Raw genomic sequence first — 21,980 nt, 5'->3', positions numbered from 1 at the left:
TGATTAATCTAGCAATACAAAATAGTCACATACAATTTGAGGGGTCAAGCAGAGTGATGTGATAAGTGGAAGTGCACACATGCACATGTTTTCATCTGCCCAGCCAGTCTATGTCTTTTGGTTGGTGCATTTAATCCATTTACATTTAAGGTAATTATCAATATTATGATCCTTTTACCATTTTCTTAATTGTTTTAGGTTTAGTTTCTGTAGGTCTTTTCCTGCCTAGAGAATCTCCTTTTAACTTTTGCTTGTCTGGAAAGATTATGATTTCTCCATCAAATCTGAATGAGAGTCTTGATGGATGGAGTATTCTTGGTTGTGGGTTCTTTCCTTTCATCACTTTAAATATATCATGCCATTACCTTCTGTCTTGTAGAGTTTCAGTTGAGAGTCCCCTAATGGGAGTTCCCTTGTATGTTATTTGTGATTTTTTTCCTTATTGCTTTTAATATTTTATTTTTGTCTTTAATTTTTGCCAGTTTGATTACTGTGTGCCTTGATGTGTTCTTCCTTGGGTCTATCCTGCCTGAGGCTTTGCTTCCGGGACTTGATTGACTATTCTTGACATTTTCAGCTGTTCTCTCTTCAAATATTTTCTCAGGTCCTTTCTCTCTCTCTCCTGGGACCTCTGTAATGCAACTGTTGATGCGTTTAATGTTGTCCCATAAGTCTCTTAGGCTGACTTCATTTCTTTTCATTCTTTTTTTCTATATTCTTTCCTGTGGCAGTGATTTCCACCATTCTGTCCTCTAGGTTATTTATCTATTCTTCTGCCTCAGTTATTCTGCTATTGATTCCTTCTAGTGTATTATTCATCTCTGTTTGTTCTTTAGTTCTTGTAAGTCATTGGTAAACATTTCTTGCATCTTCTCCATTGTTTTCCCAAGATCCTGGGTCATCTTTACTATCATGCTGAATTCTTTTTCTGGAGAGTTGCCTATCTCCACTTCATTCAATTGTTTATCTAGGATTTTACTCTGTCCCTTCCTCTGGGACATAACTTTCTGCTTTTTCATCCTGATAAAACTTTCTGTAATGTGGTTTTTGTTTTAGCTGCTGTGGGACTGTGCTTCTTCCTGCTGCTTCTGTCAGTTCTGTGATGGAGGAGGCTGAGAGGCTTGTTTAAGCTTCCTATGGGAGGGACTGGTGGTAGAAAAAACTGGGTCTTGCACTGGTGGGCAGGGCCTTGCTCAGTAAAGCTTTAATCCAGCTATCTGCGGATTGGTGGGGATGCACTCAAACCTCCCTCAGAGTTGTTTGGCCTGAGGCTACCCAGCCCTGGGGTCTGTGGGCTCTATGGTAGGGTCAATGGTGGCCTCTAAGAGGGCTTATGCCCAAGGGGCACCTTCTCGGACTGCTGGTGCCAGTGCCCCCTTCCCTGTGGTGAGCCCATGCCTCCATAGGAGACCCTCCAACACTAATAGGTAGTTTTGGTTCGGTCTCCTGTGGGGACACTGTGCTCCTTTCCTCTGGGTCTTGGTGGGCACGAGAGTTTGTGCTCTCCAAGACTGGAGTCTGTTTACCCTAGTCCTGTAGGAGTCTAGTAATCAAATCCCACTGGCCTTCAAAGTTAGATTTCCTGGGGATTCCCAGCCCCTTTGTCAGGTCCCCAGGCTGTGAAGCCTGATGTGGAGTTCAGAACATTCACAACAGTGGGAGAATTTCTTTGGTATTATTGTCCTTCAGTTTGTGGGTCACCACCCAGTAGGTATATTGATGAAGCTTATGTCTAAGTATTTTATTTTTGAGATTGCAATTTTAAAAAGTATTTTCTTTTCCAGTTTCTGATATTTCATTGTTGGTGTAAAGAAATGCAGCTGATTTCTGTCTGTTAATCTTGTATCTTGCTACCTTGCTGGATTCTTCTTTTAGTTCTAGAAGCTTTTGTGTGAGTCTTTAGGGTTTTCTATGTTACTGCTATTGTTCAGTCATGTCCAACTCTTTGCAACCTCATGGAGTGCAGCACGCCAGGCTCCCCTGGTCCATCACTATCTCTTGGAGTTTGTCCAGATTCATGTTCATTGAGTTGGTGATGCTATCTAACCATCTCATCCTCTGTCACCCCCTTCTCCTTTGGTCTTCAGTCTCTCCCAGTATCAGGGTCTTTTCCAATGAGTCGGCTCTTTGCATCAGGGGACCAAAATATTGGAACCTTAGCATCAGTCCTTCCAATGAATATTCAGGGTTGATTTCCTTCAGGATTTGATCTCCTTGCATTCTAAGGGAATCTCAAGAGTCTTCTCCAGCCCCACAACTCGAAAACATCAGTTCTTCAGCACTCAGCCTTCTTTATGGTCCAACTCTCACATCCATACATGATTACTGGAAAAACCATAGCTTTGACTGTATGGATCTTTGTCAGCAAAGTTATGTCTCTGCTTTTAATACGCTGTTTAGGTTTGTCATAGCTTTCCTCCCAAGGATCAAGCATCTTTTATTTATTTATTTTTTTTAAGCATCTTTTAATTTCATGGGTGGAGTCAACATCCACAGTGATTTTGGAGCCCAAGAATAATAAGATCTGTCACTGCTTCCGCTTTTTCCCCTTCTGTTTGTCATGAAGTGATGGAACCAGATGCCATGATCTTAGTTTTTTGAATGCTGAGTTTTAAGTCAGCTTTTTCACTCTTCTGTTTTACCCTCGTCAAGAGGCTCTTTAGTTCTTCTTCGTTTTCTGCCATTAGAGTGGTATTGTATGTATCTGAGATTGTTGATATTTCTCCTGGCAGTCTTGATTCCAACTTGTGATTCATCCAGCCCTGCAAATGATGTACTTTGCATATAAGTTAAATAAGCAAGGTGACAATATACAGCCTTGTACTCCTTTCCCAATTTTGAACCAGTTCATTGTTCCATGTCTAGTTCTAACTGTTGCTTCTTGACCTGCATACAGGTTTCTCAGGAGACAGGTAAGGTGATCTGGTATTCCTGTCTCTTTAGGAATTTTCCATAGTTTGTTGTGACCCACACAGTCAAAAGCTTTAGTGTAGTCAATGAAGTAGGTGTTTTTCTGGAATTCCCTTGCTTTCTCTGTGACCCAGTAAAGGTTGGCGATCTGATCTCTGGTTCCTCTGCCTTTTCTAAATCCAGTTTGTATATCTGGAAGTTCTCAGTTGATGTACTGAAGAGTCCTAGCTTGAAGGATTTTGAGCATAACCTTTCCAGGATGGGAAAAGGTCAGTTTTTCATTCCAGTCCCAAAGAAGGGCAATGCCAAAGTGTTTTCTATATGTAATATCATATCATCTGCATACAATGGCAATTTTACCTTTTTCCTTCCAATTTGGATACCCTCCCCCCACCCCCCCACTATTTTTTGCCTTACTGATAAGCCATGGCTAGGTTTTCCTCTACCATATTAAATGAAAGAGATGAGAGTGAGCATCCTTGTCTCATTCCAGATGTTAGCAGGAAGACTTTCAACTTTTCACCACTGAGTATTATATTAACTGTGGGTTTGTCACAAATAGCTTTTATTGTCTTGAGATGTGTTCCCTCTATATCCATTTGGTAAGACTTTTTATCATGAATGGATGTTGCTTTTTGTCAGATGTTTTTCTCTGCATCTATTGAGATGATCATGTGGTTTTCGTCTTTTCTTTCGTTTGTGTCTTCTATCACATTGATTGATTTGCTTTTGTTGAACCAACCTTATAAACTTAGGATGAATCCCACTTGATTGTGGTGTGTGATATTTTTTATGTGTTGTTGGATTCGGTTTGCTAATATTTTGTTGAGAACTTTTGCATCCATATTAACCAAAGATATTGGCCTGTAATTTTCTTTTTGATGGTGTCTTTGGTTTCTGTATCAGGGTTGAGAGCGCTTCCTGCTCTTCCATTTGTTGGAAGAGGATCAGTGTATGTTCTTTATATGTTTGCTAGAATTCTCCTGTGAAGCTGTCTGGTCCTGGACTCCTGTAGAGTGCTTTTTCGTTTTAAAGATAATTTCATTTGTTTTTGGTTGTGCTGGGTCTTTGTTGCTGCCTGGGCTTTTCTCCAGTTGCAGCGAGTGGGGGCCGCTCTGTGGTTGCAGTGTGCAGCCTCAGTAGTTGTGGCTCAGTAGTTGTGGTGCTCAGCCTTAGTTGCTCCTCAGTGGGTGGCGTCTTCCTGGACCAGGGGTCGAACCCGTCTCCTTTATTGGCAGGCAGACTCTTTCCCTCTGAGCCACCAAGGAAGCCGTGTAGATCTTTTTAACTACAGATTCTGTTTTGCTCCTAGTGATTGATCTATTTCTTCTTGATTCAATTTTGGTGGAGTATATGTGTCTAGAAACTTGACCATTTCTTTTAGGTTGTCGAATTTGCTGCCATGTAATTGTTCATAGTATTCCCTTACGTTTTTTTTGTATTTCTGCAGTATCAGTTGTTACATCTCCTTTGTCATTTCTTATTTTGTTGATTTGGATTCTGTATTCTTCCTGGTCAGGCTGGCCAGAGGTTTGTCAGTTTTGTCTATCCTTTCAAAGAACCAGGTCTTGATTTTATTGATTTTTTTTCCCTCATATTTTAAAAAAAAATTGTATGGTACTTTTTCTTTCATATCTTTATTATTTCCTTCTTTTGACTGATTTTAGGTTTTCTTTTCCTTTTTTTTTTCTCCTGATTTCTTAAAAGTGGTAATTCAGGTTGGTTGGTTGAGATTTTTCTTGTTTTTGAGGAAGGAATGTATCACTATGGACTTCCCTCTAAGAACTACTTTTGCTGCATTCCAGAGATTTTGCATGGTTGTGTTTTCATTGTCATTTGTCTCAAGGTATTGTAAAATTTCCTTTTTAATTTCGTCATTGACCCATTGGTTTTTTAGTAGCATGTTGTTTAATCTCCAGTAATTGTTTTTTTCTCATTTCTTTTTCTGTGGTTAATTTCTAGTCTCATGCTGTTTTGGTCAGAAAAGATGCTTGAGATGATTTCTGTACTCTTAAATTTGTTGAGGCTTGTTTTTTGTCATAGTATGTGATCAGCCCTAGAGAATGTTCAGTGTGCACCTGAAAGGAATGTGTACTCTGGGATTTTTTTGGATGTAATGTCCTGAAAATATCAGTTATGTCTGTTTTATTGTATCATTTAGGATTTTTCTTTCTTTACTGATTCTCTATCTAGAAGATCTGTCCATTGATGTGAGTGTGGTATTATAGTCTCTTATTAGTGTATTCCTGTCAGTTTCTTCCTGTACGTGTGTTAGTATTTATTTTACATATTTGGATGCTTGTATCTTAGGTGCATATATGTTGTGTAAAATCCTTTTCTTGTATTGATCCTTTTGTCATTGTATAGTATCTTTCTTTATCTTCTTTCTGGCCCTGTTTTAAAAGGAATTGAATCATATGCATTTATTTCTTTTTGGATGTGCTGGGTCTTCATTGCTGTGTGTGGGCTTTCTCCATTTAAGGTGGGCAGCGGTTACTCTCTGGCTGGGTGTACTGCCTTCTCATTGAGTGGTTTCTCTTATTGAAGAGCCTCGACTCTAGAGCTACAGACTCGGTAGCTGTAGTGCACATAGGCTTAACTGCCTTGCAGCATGTGTGGTCTTCCCATTCCAGGGATTGAACCCCTGTCCTCTACATTGGCATGTGAGTTTTTAACCTGTGGACTACAAGGGAAATCCTGTGGCCTTTGTTTTAAATTCTATTTTGTCTGATACAAGTATTGTAATTGCTTTTTTGTCATTTTGTATTTGCTTTTTTGTCATTTCTGTTAGCATGAAATATCTTTTTCCAGCCTCTCACTTTGAATCGATGTGTGTCCTTTGTCCTGAAGTGGTTATCTTTAGGTATATTGTAGGCTGTTAATCCAATCTGCCACTCTGTCTTTTAATTAGAGCATTTAGTGCATTGACACTTAAGGTAGTTATTGATAGATACGTATTTATTGCCATTTTAAACCTCATTTTCCTCTTGATTTTATATTTCTTCTTTGTTCCTTTCTTTTTGTTTTTCCTGTTGAGTTTTGATGTTGTTGTTGTTGTTTTTTTTGTATTATGTTTGTTTTTGTTTTTCTGAATCTATTTTATGTTTTTGATTTGTGGATACCCTGTTTTTCAAGTGTGTCAACCCCTTCCTTATGTATTTCTCTTAGACTGGTAGTCATATAGGCTGAAAGACATTCTAGGAAGAAAACTACATTTTCTTACTTTCCCCCTCCACATGTTATGATTTTGATGTCCTGTTCTATATCTTCATGTTCATCCTTTTGTTCTTCATTGTGTTATCATCAGTTTAATAGAAGTTTTTGAAATTTTTTTATATGTGTAATGGTTTATTTAAGTGATTTACTTTCCAATTTTGATTTTCTCTTATAGATTCTTCTTTTCTTTAGAGATTTAGAGAAGATCTTTCAATATTTCCTTTAAGATAAGTTTAGTAGTGCTGTATTCTTTTAGTTTATGCGTGTCTGAGAAATTCTTTATCTGTTCTTCTATTCTAAATGATAATCTTGCTGGGTAGAGTATTCTAGGTTGTAAATTTTTGCCTTTCAAGACTTTGACTGTATCTTGCCACTCCCTTCTGGCCTGTAATGTTTTTGTACAGGTGATAAACCTTATGAGGGTTCCTTATAATTAAATCTTTGTTTTTTTCTTTCTGCCTTAAGAATTTTCTCTTTAACTTTTGCCGTTTTTATATAATATGTCTTGGTGTAGATCTGTTTGGGTTTATCTTATTTGCGACCTCCTGTGCTTCCTGTTAGGGCTTCCCAGATGGCTCAGTGGGTCCATCTGCAATGCAAGAGTCAGAGATGTGAGTTCAGTCTCTGGGTTGGGAAGATCCCCTGGAGGAGAGCATGACAACCCACTCCAGTATTCTTGCGTTGAGAATCCCATGGACAGAGCAGGATATCTGTTTCCTTTTATAGGTTTGGGAAGTTTTCAGCCATGATTACTTCAGATAATTTTAGACCCCCTTCTGGTAGCCATCTTATTGGTGGATTTGCATGCCTTATACTATCCCATAGGCCTCTTATATTGCTTTCATTTTTTTCATTTGGCTTTCTATCTGCTGTCCTGATTGAGTGATTTCCATTATTTTATCTTCCAGGTCACTTATTCATTATTATGCATTGTTTATTCTGCTGTTCATTGGTTTTAGCTCAGCTTTCATCTCTGCAAATGAATTTTCTAGTCGTTCTTGGTTCTTTGTAGTCCTTTATTTCTTTTTACAGTAGTCTGTATTTCTGTTGATAGCCTTTCTTATTCCTTCGGTATTTTCATTACCTCCTTTTTGAAGTTGATGTTTATTAAAAGAGGTCTGTTTCATTGTTCTTTCAGGGGATTTCTCTTGGTCTTTTAATTGAGAATGGTTCTTCTGCTTTTTCATTTTACTTATACTTTTCTTATTCTGAGTTTAGGAAAACTAGTTATATACTGTGGCCTTGGAGGGCTGTTTATATGTAGGGTTGTCCCTTTGTAGCTTGTATAGGATTAATACATTTGGTATGAAGGCGCTTTCTAGTATGGATGCCTAGAGCCTCTTTCTTCAGTGTGTACTGGTTTTTATCCCCTTGATGGGAGTGTGCAGATGCAGAGGCTTATTGCCCAGTCCTGAGGTTCGCAGTGGTGACCCAGGGGCACCCCTGGGGCATGCAATGGGAACGGAGGTGGCTCGTGACTATTCCTGGAGTCTGCAGCAGGGGGTTGTGACTGCTCCTGGGTTCTGGGAGGGAGGTGGAGAGGGCTTGCAGCCATTCTTGGTGTCTGGAATGGAAGTGGTGGGGGCTGAAGAGCACTAGAAGCCCATGCTGCAGGCAGTGTCCTGTCCACTACTAGTACGCACACTGGGGAAAGGGCTGCTATCCGGGTCCTGCCCCTCTTCTCTTTGCACCCCCTAAACAATGGCAGCTAGCCTCTAAGGTCGCCCAGGCTTCCTTTGAGTTGAGCTCAGACTGGATTGTAGCCCCACGCTCCAGGCTGTTTCCACAGGGCCAACCACAGTTCTCTTTGGTTCTGATCTCTGAAGCCTGACTGTCAGCACTCAGCCCCTGTCCGCACCAACAGAAGAGCATCTCATGCTAGGGAGTGCAGGTTGGCAGCACTGACCATCTGTGCAGTTGTCCCTCTGGCCTGACTATGCAAACCAGCTGCACATTCCTCTGAGACTCAGAAACTCCCCTTATGTCCTGGCCAATCTCCCTGCCAGTGAGGGAGGTCCACAGGGTGCAGGAACCTTTCCTCTCATGGCTCCCTTCCACAGGTGCAGGCCCCATCCTGATTCCTTTCTCTGTTTCTTTTTGTTCTTTTTTCCTACCTGGTTATGTGGAGATTTTCTTAACCTTTCAGAAGTCTGAGGTCTTCTGCCAGCTTTACAATAGATACTCTGTGAGAATCATTCTACATGTATATTTATTTTTGATATGTTTGTGGGAGAAGGTAAACTTCAAGTCCTACTACACTTCCATCCTGATGGCTCCCCTGTATGTCTTTTTTGGAGAAATGTCTAGTTAGATTTTCTGTCCATTTTCTGATTGGGTTGTTTGTTCATAGTGAGCTGCATGAGCTGTTTGTGTATTTTGTTTTTCTTTTTTTTTTTTTGTTTGTGTATTTTGGAGGTTAATCCCTTGTCAGTCGCATTATTTGCAAATATTTTCTCCCATTCTGTGGGATGAATTTTCCTTTTTTTTATGGTTTCCTTTGCTCTGCAAAAGCTTTGAAGTTTAATTAGGTTCCATTTGTTTTTGTTTCGATTAGTCTAGGAGGTGGCCTTAAAAAGATACTGCTGCGATTTATGTCAAAGATTGTTCTGCAACAGTTTTCCTCAAAGAGCATTATAGTATCCGATCATACAGTTAGGTCTTTGATCCATTTTGAGTTCATTTTTGTGTATGGTATTAGAGAATGTTCTAATCTCATTGTTTTACATGTCACACACCAGTTTTCCCAGTACCACTTATTAAAGAGACTGTCTTTTCTCTGTCATATCTTCTTGCCTCCATTGTTGTAGATCAATTGACCATTGGTACGTGGGTTTATTTCTGATCTTTGTACCTGTTCCATTGATCTGTAAGTTTCTCTTTGTGTCATTATGTACTATTTTGATTACTGTAGCTTTAGAGTATAGTCTGAAGTCAGGGAGCCTTATTCCTCCAGCTCTGTTTTTCTTTCTCAATATTCTTTGGTTATTTGTGGCCCTGCTATATTTTGAATAGCATGTAATAATCTCATTCATTTTGTTGTTTGTTTGTTTTTTTTCATTTTTGATAAGTAAAATTGCTTGAATCTTTTCTTTTCAGAAGTAATACTCTGATTCTTATTAAGGTAGCATGATTTTCCTCATTTTACCTTCAAAGGTTGCTCAAGAAACAGATGTTAGAGCCCAGATTCGTCTACAGTTTCGTGATGTCAATGGAGAACTTGTGGCTGTGCAGAGATCTATGCTTTGTACTCAGAAAAGCAAAAAGACAGAATTTAAAACCTTGGAAGGAGTCATTACTAGAACAAAGTAGGTGTTTATTTTATATTTGAATGTCTGATCCTTTTTGTCTTTCAGTCTACAAATCTGTATGTTTTTCTTCTACATTTTAAGTGTATTTTAAGGGAACTTATTTATTGTTTTGCTTTTTAAAACATAACTATGCTTACAGAAATACACTCATATGGGTTAATAGACTACGCAATTTGGACCAAAAGCCTGGTACAAGGTTTGCTTGGGGGGTGGGGGGGGCGGGGCGGGAACAAAGGGTTTGCAGTCTGGTTTTTTAATCTATTAAAAATGGAACTTATTAATTTTTTAATGGACTTTACCTTTAAACCTGTTTTAGTTTCTTAGCACAACTGAGCAGAAAATAGAATTTCATCTATCTCTACACCTGCACAGCCTTATCCACTATCATCATTTAATTTTTTATTTGATACTATTTATCAGTTAAACAGAGTGATCCCGTTAAAGATTTAGTAATAATGGTCCATCCCTTTGAGTAATCTATGGACAGTTGCTGAATTGAAGGTGCATAATCACTGAGATGTAGACTGAATGAGTGAAAAGTGCTAGCAACCATGTCTGTAGGGAAAGGTGAGGCAAGCAGACAGGTAGGAAAGCACATTGTCCCTTTCAGCTATTATCATTGTGGTAAGGGCAGGTATCATCTTGTAATGGGTTTGGATGTTGGCATTAGGCTGCCCTGAGTTCAAAGCTTTATCCTTATTGACCAAATTATTTATCATCTTATCCCTTTCATTTATTAATTTCTTAAACTAATTAAATAATCTGTTAACCAATAATGTGTAACACCTATTATGTGCTAGAGACAGTGGCTTTTAAACACACTCAGGTCTCGCCTGCAATCTCAGGTTTCATTTCACTTCAGTTACAAATCTGTCTTCATCTTCCCCTTTATGGTCAGTTTTTTCAGAAGAGTTATTGATACTCACTATCTCCATTTCTTCACTTCCTCCTGACGCCTTCTCTTGCCCCATTCGTATATTGAAACAGCAGAAGATATTAAGAAGAGGTGTCAAGAATACACAGAAGAACTGTACAAAAACTGTACCAAAAAGATCTTCATGACCCAGATAATCACAATGGTGTAATCACTCACCTAGAGCCAGACATCCTGGAATGTGACGTCAAGTGGGCCTTAGAAAGCATTACTACGAACAAAGCTAGTGGATGTGATAGAATTCCAGTTGAGCTATTCCGAATCCTAAAAGATGATGCTGTGAAAGTGCTGCACTCCATATGCCAGCAAATTTGGAAAACTCAGCAGTGAACACAGGACTGGAAAAGGTTTTCATTCCAATCCCTAAGAAAGGCAATCCCAAAGAATGCTCAAACTATCACACAATTGCACTCATCTCACACGCTAGTAAAGTAATGCTCAAAATTCTCCAAGCCAGGCTTCAGCAATACGTGAATCAAGAACTTCCAGATGTTCAAGCTGGTTTTAGAAAAGGCAGAGGAACCAGAGATCAAATTGGCAATATCCGCTGGATCATCGAAAAAGCAAGAGTTCCAGAAAAACATCTATTTCTGCTTTACTGACTACGCCAAAGCCTTCGACTGTGTGGATCACAATAAACTGTGGAAAATTCTGAAGGAGATGGGAATACCAGACCACCTGACCTGCCTCTTGAGAAACCGGTATGCAGGTCAGGAAACAACAGTTAGAACTGGAAATGGAACAACAGGGTGGTTCCAAATAGGAAAAGGAGTACGTCAAGGCTGTATATTGTCACCCTGCTTATTTAACTTATATGCAGAGTACATCATGAGAAACGCTGGGCTGGAAGAAGCACAAGCTGGAATTAAGACTGCCGGGAGAAATATCAATAATCTCAGATATGCAGATGACACCACTCTTATGGCAGAAAGTGAAGAGGAACTAAAAAGCCTCTTGATGAAAGTGAAAGTGGAGAGTGAAAAAGTTGGCTTAAAGCTCAACATTCAGAAAACTAAGATCATGGCATCTGGTCCCATCACCTCATGGGAAATAGATGGGGAGACAGTGGAAACAGTGTCAGACTTTATTTTGGGGGGCTCCAAAATCACTGCAGATGGTGAATACAGCCATGAAATTAAAAGACACTTACTCCTTGGAAGGAAAGTTATGACCAACCCAGATAGCATATTAAAAAGCAGAGATATTACTTTGCCAACAAAGGTCCGTCTGGTCAAGGCTATGGTTTTTCCAGTGGTCATGTATGGATGTGAGAGTTGGACTGTGAAGAAAGCTGAGCGCCGAGAAATTGATGCTTTTGAACTGTGGTGTTGGGAGAAGACTCTTGAGAGTCCTTGGGACTGCAAGGAGATCCAACCAGTCCATCCTAAAGGAGATCAGTCCTGAGTGTCCATTGGAAGGACTGATGCGGAAGCTGAAACTCCAATACTTTGGCCACCTCATGCGAAGAATTGACTCATTGGAAAAGACCCTGATGCTGGGAGGGATTGGGGGCAGAGGAGAAGGGGACGACAGAGGATGAGATGGCTGGATGGTCATCACCGACTCGATGGGCATGAGTTTGAGTAAACTCTGGGAGTTGGTGATGGACAGGGAGGCCTGGCGTGCTGCGATTCATGGGGTTGCAAAGAGTCAGACATGACTGAGCGACTGAACTGAACTGGCAACTGTCCCAACCTCTGTATTAATTAGAATAATGCTATTGGTTTACCAAATAGACCTTGCAGTGAGTCTCTGTTTTTTTAATTTGTAAAATATGGCTTCATTATCACTGTAGACATCTTAGAAAGATGTTAAGGGTTGAAGTAAAGGACAAAAAATGCTTAATGTGTCATTGAGACTCATGTATTAGTTTTCTGTGATTGCTACAACAAATCACAAACTTAGTGGCTTAAAGCAGTGCAAACTTATTTTATAGTTCTGTAGTTTAGAAGTCCAAATTGGATCTCACTGGCTTAAAATCAAAGTATTGGCAAGGCTTTGTTCCTTTCTGGAAGCCCTAGGGAACATCTGTTTCTTTTCCACTTTCATCTTTCAGGGGCCACCCACATTCCTTGTATCATGAAAGTCTCCAACAGTTAGCAGAGTTATCACATCATCCTTATTTCCTCTTCTGCCTCCCTCTCCCACATTTAATCCCCTGTGATTACCTTGGCCCCACCCAGATAATCTCTCTAAAAGTGAGATGGTACAGTGAAATGCTACTAAGCAGTTAACAAAAAAAAAAAAAAAGAATGATCTGTTAATACAGCAACATGGATAAATCTCAAAGAAGTCAAACAAAATAGAATACATACTTACTCCATTTATATAAAACTCTTGAAAATTTAAATCTGTAGTGATTAAAAAGGTCAGTCATTGGCTGAGAGTAGGGGTTGGGGTAGAGGAAGGTCAAAATTATAAGGGACATGATGAATATGTTGAAGATGATAAATATGTTCATTTTTACTGTGGCAGTGGTGTCATGATTATATGCATATTTCAAAAGTAAAAGCCATTGTACAGTTTTAATATGTGAAGTTTATTATATGTAATTTGAAAATATTTTAAAATGTTGAAAATTGTAATAAAATACTCTTAACATCAGTTTCCAAAAATAAAGTCAGATGAGGAACAGTCTACTTAGCCATGTAAACTAATGCATTTACAAATTCCAAGAATTAGAATATAACTATCCTGGAGGGTCGTTGTTCTGTGTACAGCTCAGTAAATGGTAGCTGTTAATCACTTCTTGAAAAGTTTTTTTCTAGAGTTCCATTTTATAACACAATATTGTTGCCTCTTTCTCTTCCTCACTCACATCCTACCCAGTCAATTGTTTGGAGTTCCATAGGCTCTGTCTTAGATCCTCTCCTGTTTTTGCTCTACATTCTCATTCTTTTTCATTTGTATTTGTACATATTCATATGTATTTGTAGGTGACTCATACATGAATGTCTCTAGACCAGACCTGTTTCCAGACCCATGTACCGAGCTGTCTCTCTCATTTTCTACCAGTTCTTCCAAAGAAACCTCAGTTTCAACATATTCAAAAACAAGCTTATGATCCTTTCTCCCTTGGCTCCCCGTTAGAAAGCCTCCTGCAACGTCCTGATCTGTCCCCCTAAAAAACATTTTTAGTACATTCAGTGTAACATTTTCAGAATACATACAAAAATGACAGTAAAGACAGACATTATCTCTACTGACTGGATACAAGACAGAAGATTTGAAAGAAAATGGTCAGTTTACCCTTCTGAAGAAAGGTACTGAGAAATCGCTTGGAATCCAAAGCTGGGGATGCCCCTGGCCCCAGGTGTAATGAAATAGGAAACTTATTTAAAAGGCCCTGAGGCAGTTCTATTTTGATTGTTTTGTCATTATGACCCTAGAATAATCTTAATCTGTTGATTAAGAATCTTCCTTGGATTTATTTGGATGGGGCATCACTAAGGTTTGCCTTTACACTCCTTTTATTGTATCTTTTACTAAACAGTCCCTTATCTAGTCAGCACAGTATCAATGTTTTTTTAAGTACCTTTGCCTGTCTGCTGTGTATCATCATGCTTTAATCTTTTGAGTCTCTTATTTTCCTTATTTTAAAATTTTGAGGATGGAAGATAGTTTATTTTCCTTTATGTATTGCCTATACATGTTTTCCAACTATGTAACAAAACAACTCTAGCACCTGTTCCCTACCACCCTGTTTTACATACTTTTTCATTTCACTTTTACATACTGAAACATTTGAGAGTTGTACTTTTTAGTATTAGAAGGCCATCCACTGGGGATGGATGGGGGGGCGGGGTTGGCTTTTTTGTAAGTACGGGCACAAAGAATTAATTAAGTAACAGACTAGATACAATTGGATGCCATTTTCCATAAATTCTTGATTTTCTTTTTCTGCAGGCATGGTGAAAAAGTCAGTCTCAGCTCCAAGTGTGCAGAAATTGACCGAGAGATGATAAGTTCTCTTGGGGTTTCCAAATCTGTGCTAAATAATGTCATTTTCTGTCACCAAGAAGAGTCTAATTGGCCTTTAAGTGAAGGAAAGGCTTTGAAGCAAAAATTTGATGAGATTTTTTCAGCAACAAGGTTTGTAACCTGTAATTAGATTTTGTAGTCCATTAAGTTATTGAGCCAGAATTGTAATTTGGATGCTTCTTTTTCTCAACAGAAAGTTAGCAGTTATACCACTTATCCAGTGGAAACCAATGGGCATATTTCCTTTCAATTTTCTTTCTTTGCATCTTTATTCACTTGGTTGACAGAATACATGTAACATTTGTACTTACTATTATGTCATAAGCATTTTCTGAGTTATTAAAAACTTTGTAAATGTTATCTTAATGACTGCATAATATCCATTGTTTGAATATACTATAGTATGCTTACCAAGAAATTTCATCTTTATTTTCTTCAAAGGTACATAAAAGCCTTGGAAACACTTCGGCAGGTACGGCAGACACAAGGTCAGAAAGTAAAAGAATGTCAAACTGAACTAAAATACCTGAAGCAAAACAAAGAAAAAGCTTGTGAGATTCGTGATCAGATTACTAGTAAGGAAGCCCAGTTAACATCCTCAAGGGAAATTGTCAAATCCTATGAGAATGAACTTGATCCATTGAAGGTAATTTGATCTCTTGTATGCTGAGGAGAAGGTCATCATTTATCTATCTCTTACCCTCAAAGTACTTATTTTTCTGTGAATGGTGTGTGTATTTCTAGAAAAAAATGATCAGAGACTATATATTATGGTTATGTCTTGAAAGTGAAGGTGAAGTTACTCAGTCGTGTCCGACTCTTTGCAAGACCATGGACTGTAGCCTATCAGGCTTCTCCATCCATGGGATTTTCCAGGCAAGAGTACTGGAGTGGGTTGCCATTTCCTTCTCCAGCTGATCTTCCTGACCCAGGGATCAAACCCAGGTCTCCTGCATTGCAGGCAGATGCTTTACCCTCTGAGCCACCAGGGAAGCATGGTTATGTCTTAGGTCTGTGTTAAAATAGTCTTAAAGTTGCCTGAAGATCTTGCATTTGAGAGTAAACAAATCTGTAGTATCATATTAAGTGAGTCATGTCACTAGTTTTTAACAGTGTAATGACTCAACCTTAAAGTTCTGTATTCTTAAGAAGATTATTTTTTTAATCATTTATTTATTGTTGCACTGAGTCTTTGTTGCTGCATGCAGGCTCTCTCTAGTTGCTGTGAGCAAGGGCTACTTTTTGTTGCAGTGCACAGGCTTATTGCGGTCGCTTCTCTTGTTGCAGAGCACAGGCTATATGTAGGTGCATGGGCTTCAGTAGCTGTGGCTGTGGGCTCTCAGGCCCTGGAGCACAGGCTCTGTAGTTGTGGTGTGTGGAATTAGTTGCTCTGTGGCATGTGGGATCTTCCTGGACCAGAGATTGAACATGTCCCCTGCATTGGCAGGTGAATTCCCAATCACTCTACCACCAAGGAAGTCCGAAAGAGATTATTTTTTAATTAGCAGGTCTTTCTTTGCAATTTTTATAATTTGTAGGATGTTCTTGACATTGTACAAAATTTGAAATTGATGTGTAGCATTTTGATATATTTACAAATGAGTTAGATTTCTAAATTCTGTGATTTGTAAGCAAGACTTTAACAGAATCCCATTCATTCATTTCACAAGCATGCATTAAGTGTTTCCAGTATATACTATGTTTGGAGCTACAGGTACAAAGAGAACGACAGTAGTGTCCTTTCCATTTAAGGTATTACTGGTCTAAAAAAACATTTTTTAAAATGGCTTTTTAAAGTAGCAGATAGAGGAAAGTGTAAATTTTTTTTTTAATTACTGATTTGGTTTTTTAAAACTCTTATAAAAACTGGTACAGATATTTGAATTGTAATCTGAAAATAGCTTGGTTTTCTGTCCCAGTGCCTACTGACATGAATGCACCCTTTAGTGAGGACTTACTGTTTTGTGCATAGCACTGTGCTGGGTACTCTTGAGGATTGTTGTTGTTGATCAGTCGCTAAGTCATGTCCAACTCTTTTCGACCCCATAAATTGCAGCATGCCAGGCTTCTCTGTCCTCACTATCTCCCTGAGTTTGCTCAAGCTCATGTCCATTGAGTTAGTGATGCCATGCAGCCATCTCATCCTCTGTCACCCCCTTCTTCTCTTGTCCTCAATCTTTCCCAGCATCAGGGTCTTTTCCCATGAGTCAGATCTTCTCATCAGGTGGCCAAAGTATTGGAGTTTCCGTTTCAGCATCAGTCCTTCCAATGAATATTCAGGGTTGATTTCCTTTAGGATTGACTGATTTAATCTCCTTGCTGTTCAAAGGACTCCTAAGAGTCTTCTCCAGCACCACAGTTCGAAAGCATCTGTTCTTCGGTGCTCAGCCTTCTTTATAGACCAACTCTCACATTTATACATGACTGCTGGAAAAACCATAGCTTTGATTATACAGACCTTTGTTGGCAAAGTAATGTCTCTGCTTTAAAACACTGTCTAGGTTTGACATAGCTATTCTTCCAAGGAGCAAGTGTCTTTTAATTTTGTGGCTGCAGTCACCATCTGCATTGATTTTGGAGTCCTGTTCTCTTGAAGATAGGGAAGTCAAAGACTTAGACTTTGTTTTTAATGATCTGATAGTCTAGTTGGAGAAATAAAGAATATATTTTGAAAGATAGTTAGGATTACAAAGAAGTAAAATGAAGAGCTGTAGCAATGTGAATGATATAGTTTAAACATAGGTTCTTTAAGAGCTTGAAGATGGTGATTGTGGCACAATTGAGAAACAAGAAAATAGATAAATTGGACTTCATCAAAACAAAAAACTTTTATTTAGCAAACTCTACCATCAAGAATGCAAGAAGACCACACACAGAATGGGAGAAAATATTTGCAAGTTACATATGTGACAAGGAACTTTTATCTGGAGTGTAGAAAGAATCCTTGTTGTTGTTGTCTAGTCATTAGGTTTTGTCCAACTCTTTTGCAACCCTTTGGGACTGTAGCCCACCAAGCTCCTCTGTCCATGATATTTCCTAGGCAAGAATCCTGGAGTGAGTTGTCATTTCCTTTTCCAAAGGATCTTCCTGATCCAGGGATCAAACCCACACCTCCTACACTGGTAGGCAGACTTCACTGAGCCGCTAGGGAAGCCCCAGTCAAGATAATACTAATGCTGCCACAGCACAGGGAAAATACTGATGGAAGCCGACAGGTTTCTGAGAAGTAGAGACTCCTCTGTTACAGTAACAGAGGTATTCCTGTTTATTGCCGTTGAGAATTAATCCACTTCGCTTTGTTAGACTGCTCAATATATTTTCTGAATACAGTTTTTTCCCCACAATTGATATGAATGATCACATTCATGAAGGACTTTCTGTATGCCCTGTCACTGATCAGAATGCTTTAAAACACATTATACAAGCCCCGTGGTAACCCTGTGAAGTTTTTCAGACAAGAAAACTGAGGCACAGGTATTCATGTTGGAAGTAAGGGGTAAACCTAGGATTTAATTCCAGACCTCTCTGATTCCTAAACCCATACTTTTCTTCTTTGGTCAGATTTATCAAAATATAATTTACTTTTAATAAAATCCACACTTTTGAAATTACTATGATGAGTTTGGACAAACGCACACAGTAGTGTTACTACTACGGGTACAGTCAATATATGGGAACTTTCCATCACCCCCAAAAGTTCTTTCAAGTCTGTTTGTAGTCAGTCTGCTACCTCCACTCCCAGCCTTTGGTGGTCACTCATTTGTTTTGTGTTTTGCCTTTTCCAGAATGCCGCATCAGTGGAATCATGCATTATGTAGCCTTTGTGTCTGTTAGCGTAACAACTTTAAAATCTACCTATGTTGTTGCATGTTTGAGTAGCTCATTCCTTTTTATTGCTGAGGATATTCCAGCATAAGGATATATTGCAGTTTGTTCATCTGTTCTTTTGTTGATGGACATTAGGTTGTTAACAGCTTTTAGCTATTACAAATAAAACTACTATAAACTTCTGTGTAGAGGTCTTTATTTGGAGATATGTTTTCATTTCTCTTGGGTAACTCCCTCAGTGTGAGTTGTTAGGTTATATATTAAGTGTGTGTTTTACCTTAGTTGCCGAACTACTTTCCAGAGGTCACTCTGGTAGTCCCACAACGATGTTTAAGAGTGTAGTTGTGCTTCGTCCTGATCAGCACTCAGTGTTACTGTTTTTATTTCAGCCGTTAAGATAAACGTGTGGTTGCTGCTGCTGCTGCTGTTGATCGCTTAGTCCCGTCCGACGTTTTGCGGCCCCGCCGACTACAGGGTGACAGGCTTCCCCGTCCTTCACTAGCTCCCATAGTTTGCTCACAGTCGTGTCCATTGAGTTGGTGATGCCATCCAGCCACCTCGTCCTCTGTCGCCCTCGTCTCCTTTTGCCCTCAGCCTTTCCCAGCATCAGGGTCCTTTCCAGTGAGTCGGCTCTTCTCAGGTGACCAGTGTATCGGAGCTTCAACTTCAGCATCAGTCCTTCCAGTGAATATTCAGGGTTGATTTCCTTTAGGACTGACTGATTTGATCTTGCTGTCCAAAGGACTTCAAGAGTCTTCTCTAGCACCACAGTTGAAAAGCATCAATTCTTTGGTGCTCATCCTTCTTTATGGTCCAACTCTCACATCCATACATGACTGCTGGAAAAACCATAGCTTTGACTATATGGACTTTGTCAGCAAAGTGATATCTCTGCTTTTTAATATGCTGTCTAGGTTGATCATAGCTTTTCTTCCAAGGAGATTTTTACTTCATCAAAATTAACATTTTCTTACAGTTTCTGCTTTTTGTTTCCTATTTAGGAAATCTTTGCCTGACTCAAGATCACAAAAATTTTCTTCTTGAAGTGTTATAGTCTTGAGTTCTTATGTTTAAGTATATTTCAGGTTAATTTTTTAATACGGTATGAGGTGAGGTTGAGATGTACTTCTTTACATAGATGTCCAGTCATTCCAGCTCCCAGAGCCTGTGGTCTTCATTGTTGCACCACCTTGCCTCCCAGTGTCCTCCTCACCCATGTTTAAGTCTGGGACTGTACAAGTCCTTGGAGTCTCCTGCTATACTCAGCAGGTACAGGCACACTTTGCTTTATTGTGCTCTGTAGATAACTGCTTTTTTCTTTTATTGGTTTTTTTGTAGTAACTCTGTGTCAAGCAAGTGTGTTGGCGTCATTTTTCCAACAGCATTTGCTCATTTTGGAAGACAGCTGTGCTCACCACTGTATCACCAATGCCAGTTTGTGTCTCTGTGTCACATTTTGGTAATTCTTGGAATATTTCAAGCTTTTTCATTGTTATATTATTATGGTATTTTGTAATCAATGATCTTTGGTGTTGTAACTGTAATTGTTTTGGGGTGCCACAAACCACACCCATATAAGACAGCAAATATTTTATTGTTGTACTTCACTAAATTTCTTTTTTTAAGACGACACATTTAATCAATAAGTGTTGTATGTGTTCTTACTGCTCTACCACCTGTCCATTCCCCTTTCTCCCTCTTCTTCTGAGACACCTATTATTGAAATTAGACCAGTTATTAACCCTGTAAGGGCCTCTCACATCTTCAGGAGACAGGAAGAGTCACACATCTCTCACTTTAAATCAAAACCTAGAAATGATGAAGGTCAGTGAGGAGGGCATATCAAAAGCCATCAGAGGCCAAAAGCTGGGTCTCATATGTCAAGTGGTTAGCCAGCTTGTGAATGCAAAGGAAAAAGTTTTTGAAGGAAATTAAAAGTGTTACTCCGGTGAACTCATAAATGATAAGAAAGTGAAACAGCATTATTGCTGATGTGGAGATTTTAGTTGTCTGGATAGAAGATCAAACCAGCCACAACATTCCCTTAAGTGAAAGCCTCATCCAGAGCCAGGTCCTAACTCTCTTCAATTCTGTGAAGGCTGAGAGGTAAGGACGCTGCAAAAGAAAGGTTTGAAAGTAGCCAGAGAATCTTAAGGTTTAAGGAAAGATACTGTCTCCCAAGACTTCAGAGTGCAAGGTAAAGCAGCAAATGCTCATATAGAAGCTGCAAGTTATACAGAAGACATAGCTAAGACCATGAATGAAGTTGACTTCATTGTACAGCAGATTTTCACTGTAGGTGAAACAGCCTTATACTGATACAAGATACCATCTAGGACTTTCATGGCTAGAGAGAAGTTAATGCCTGGCCTCAAAGCTTCAAAGGTCAGGCTGACTGTTGTTAGGGACTAACATAGCATGTGACTTTTAAGTGGAAGCCAGTACTTGTTGACCATTCTGAAAATCTTAAGAGCCCTTAAAAATTATGCTATATCTACTATGCTTGTGGTCTATAAATGGAGCAACCTGGATGACAGTGTATCTATTCACAGCATGGTTCAGTGAATATTTTAAACCCATTGTTGAGATCTACTGCTCAAAAAAAATTTTTTTTTTCCAAAATATCCATAATTTTGCTTATCAACCATGTATCTGATCACCCAAGAGTGCTAATGGAGATGTACAATGAGATTTATGTTTTCATGTCTGCTAACATAGCATCCATTCTGCAGCTCATGGATCAAGAAGTCATTTTTCACTTTCATGTCTTTTTAAGAAATACATTTCATAAGGCTGTAGTTGCCATAGATAGTAATTCCAGTGATGGATCTGGATAAATTGAAAACCTTCTGGAAAGGATTTACCATTCTAGATGCCATTAAGAATATTCATGATTCATGGGAACAGATCAAAATATGAACATTGTTTTCTTTTAAGACATAATACTATTGCACACTTCTACATGGTAGTGTAAACAATTTCTATATACACTGTGAAGTCAAAAGATTTGTGTGACTTGGCTTTATTGCAATAATCACTTTATTGCAGTGGTCTGGAATTGAACCCACTTTGCTTGAGGTGTCATAATGTTTAGAGGGAATATATAGCAGCACTTAGTACAGTGTCTGCGATATAGCAAGTCTTTGATCACTGATAGCTATGACTATTATTGATAATTGTTTTTTAATCTCTCATTCAGCTAACGTACTAAACACTTGTTACATGTGCTGGGGAAGCATTGGTGAACAAAGTGAACAACGTTTCTATGATGATAACACACTACCTTTATATAAATCATAAGATATGGTGTTAGTGAAGTGAAAGTCGCTGAGTCATGGCCAACTCTTTTTGACCCCATGGACTACACAGTCCATGGACTTCTCCAGGCCAGAATACTAGAACACTGGAGTTGGTAGCCATTCCCTTCTCCAGGGGATCTTCCCAACCCAGGGATCGAACCCAGGTCTCCTGCATTGCAGACAGATTCTTTACCAGCTGAGCCACCTTAGTATAATTTAGTAAATGACTTTGAAGTTGAGGATGCGTTTTGGTACAGGTATGAAAGCTTACAGTTGATATCCGTAATGTGCTAGTTTAAAAAGTGTCTTAGAAGAGGAATTGGTCAGCCTTAGAATTGTAGAGGAAAACACCAGAAGAATATCCCCAGCATCATCCAAGGAGGGAATTTTCTGAGCCAGGTCACCCATATTCCTAGGAGGTGAGGCAGCCAGCTGTTGCTGGAAGCAGGCCACTGAGATCATTTGTCACATTTCACTTGTGATGCAGCATGAGTTTCTAGTCCA

The 21,980-nt window shown here is 39.1% G+C and overlaps 1 protein-coding gene across 3 annotated transcripts in view; it reads left to right on the top strand.

The window, feature by feature from the left end:
* The window catches only part of RAD50 (RAD50 double strand break repair protein), a 246,571-nt gene that overhangs the window by 166,234 nt on the left and 58,357 nt on the right, over positions 1-21,980 (top strand). For all 3 annotated transcript variants that reach the window (XM_061150793.1, XM_061150792.1, XM_061150791.1), the window contains 3 exons: positions 9,280-9,431; positions 14,275-14,460; positions 14,791-14,995. In XM_061150793.1, coding sequence (XP_061006776.1) covers positions 9,364-9,431; positions 14,275-14,460; positions 14,791-14,995 — 459 coding nt within the window. In that variant the 5' untranslated portion in view covers positions 9,280-9,363. The remainder of the gene's footprint in view (positions 1-9,279; positions 9,432-14,274; positions 14,461-14,790; positions 14,996-21,980) is intronic.

This window comes from Dama dama, chromosome 9 (assembly GCF_033118175.1).
Source record: "Dama dama isolate Ldn47 chromosome 9, ASM3311817v1, whole genome shotgun sequence".
NCBI classification, from domain to species: Eukaryota; Metazoa; Chordata; class Mammalia; order Artiodactyla; family Cervidae; genus Dama; species Dama dama.
The sequence above is the reverse complement of the archived record's forward strand: the minus strand, read 5'-3'. Positions and strand labels throughout refer to the sequence as shown.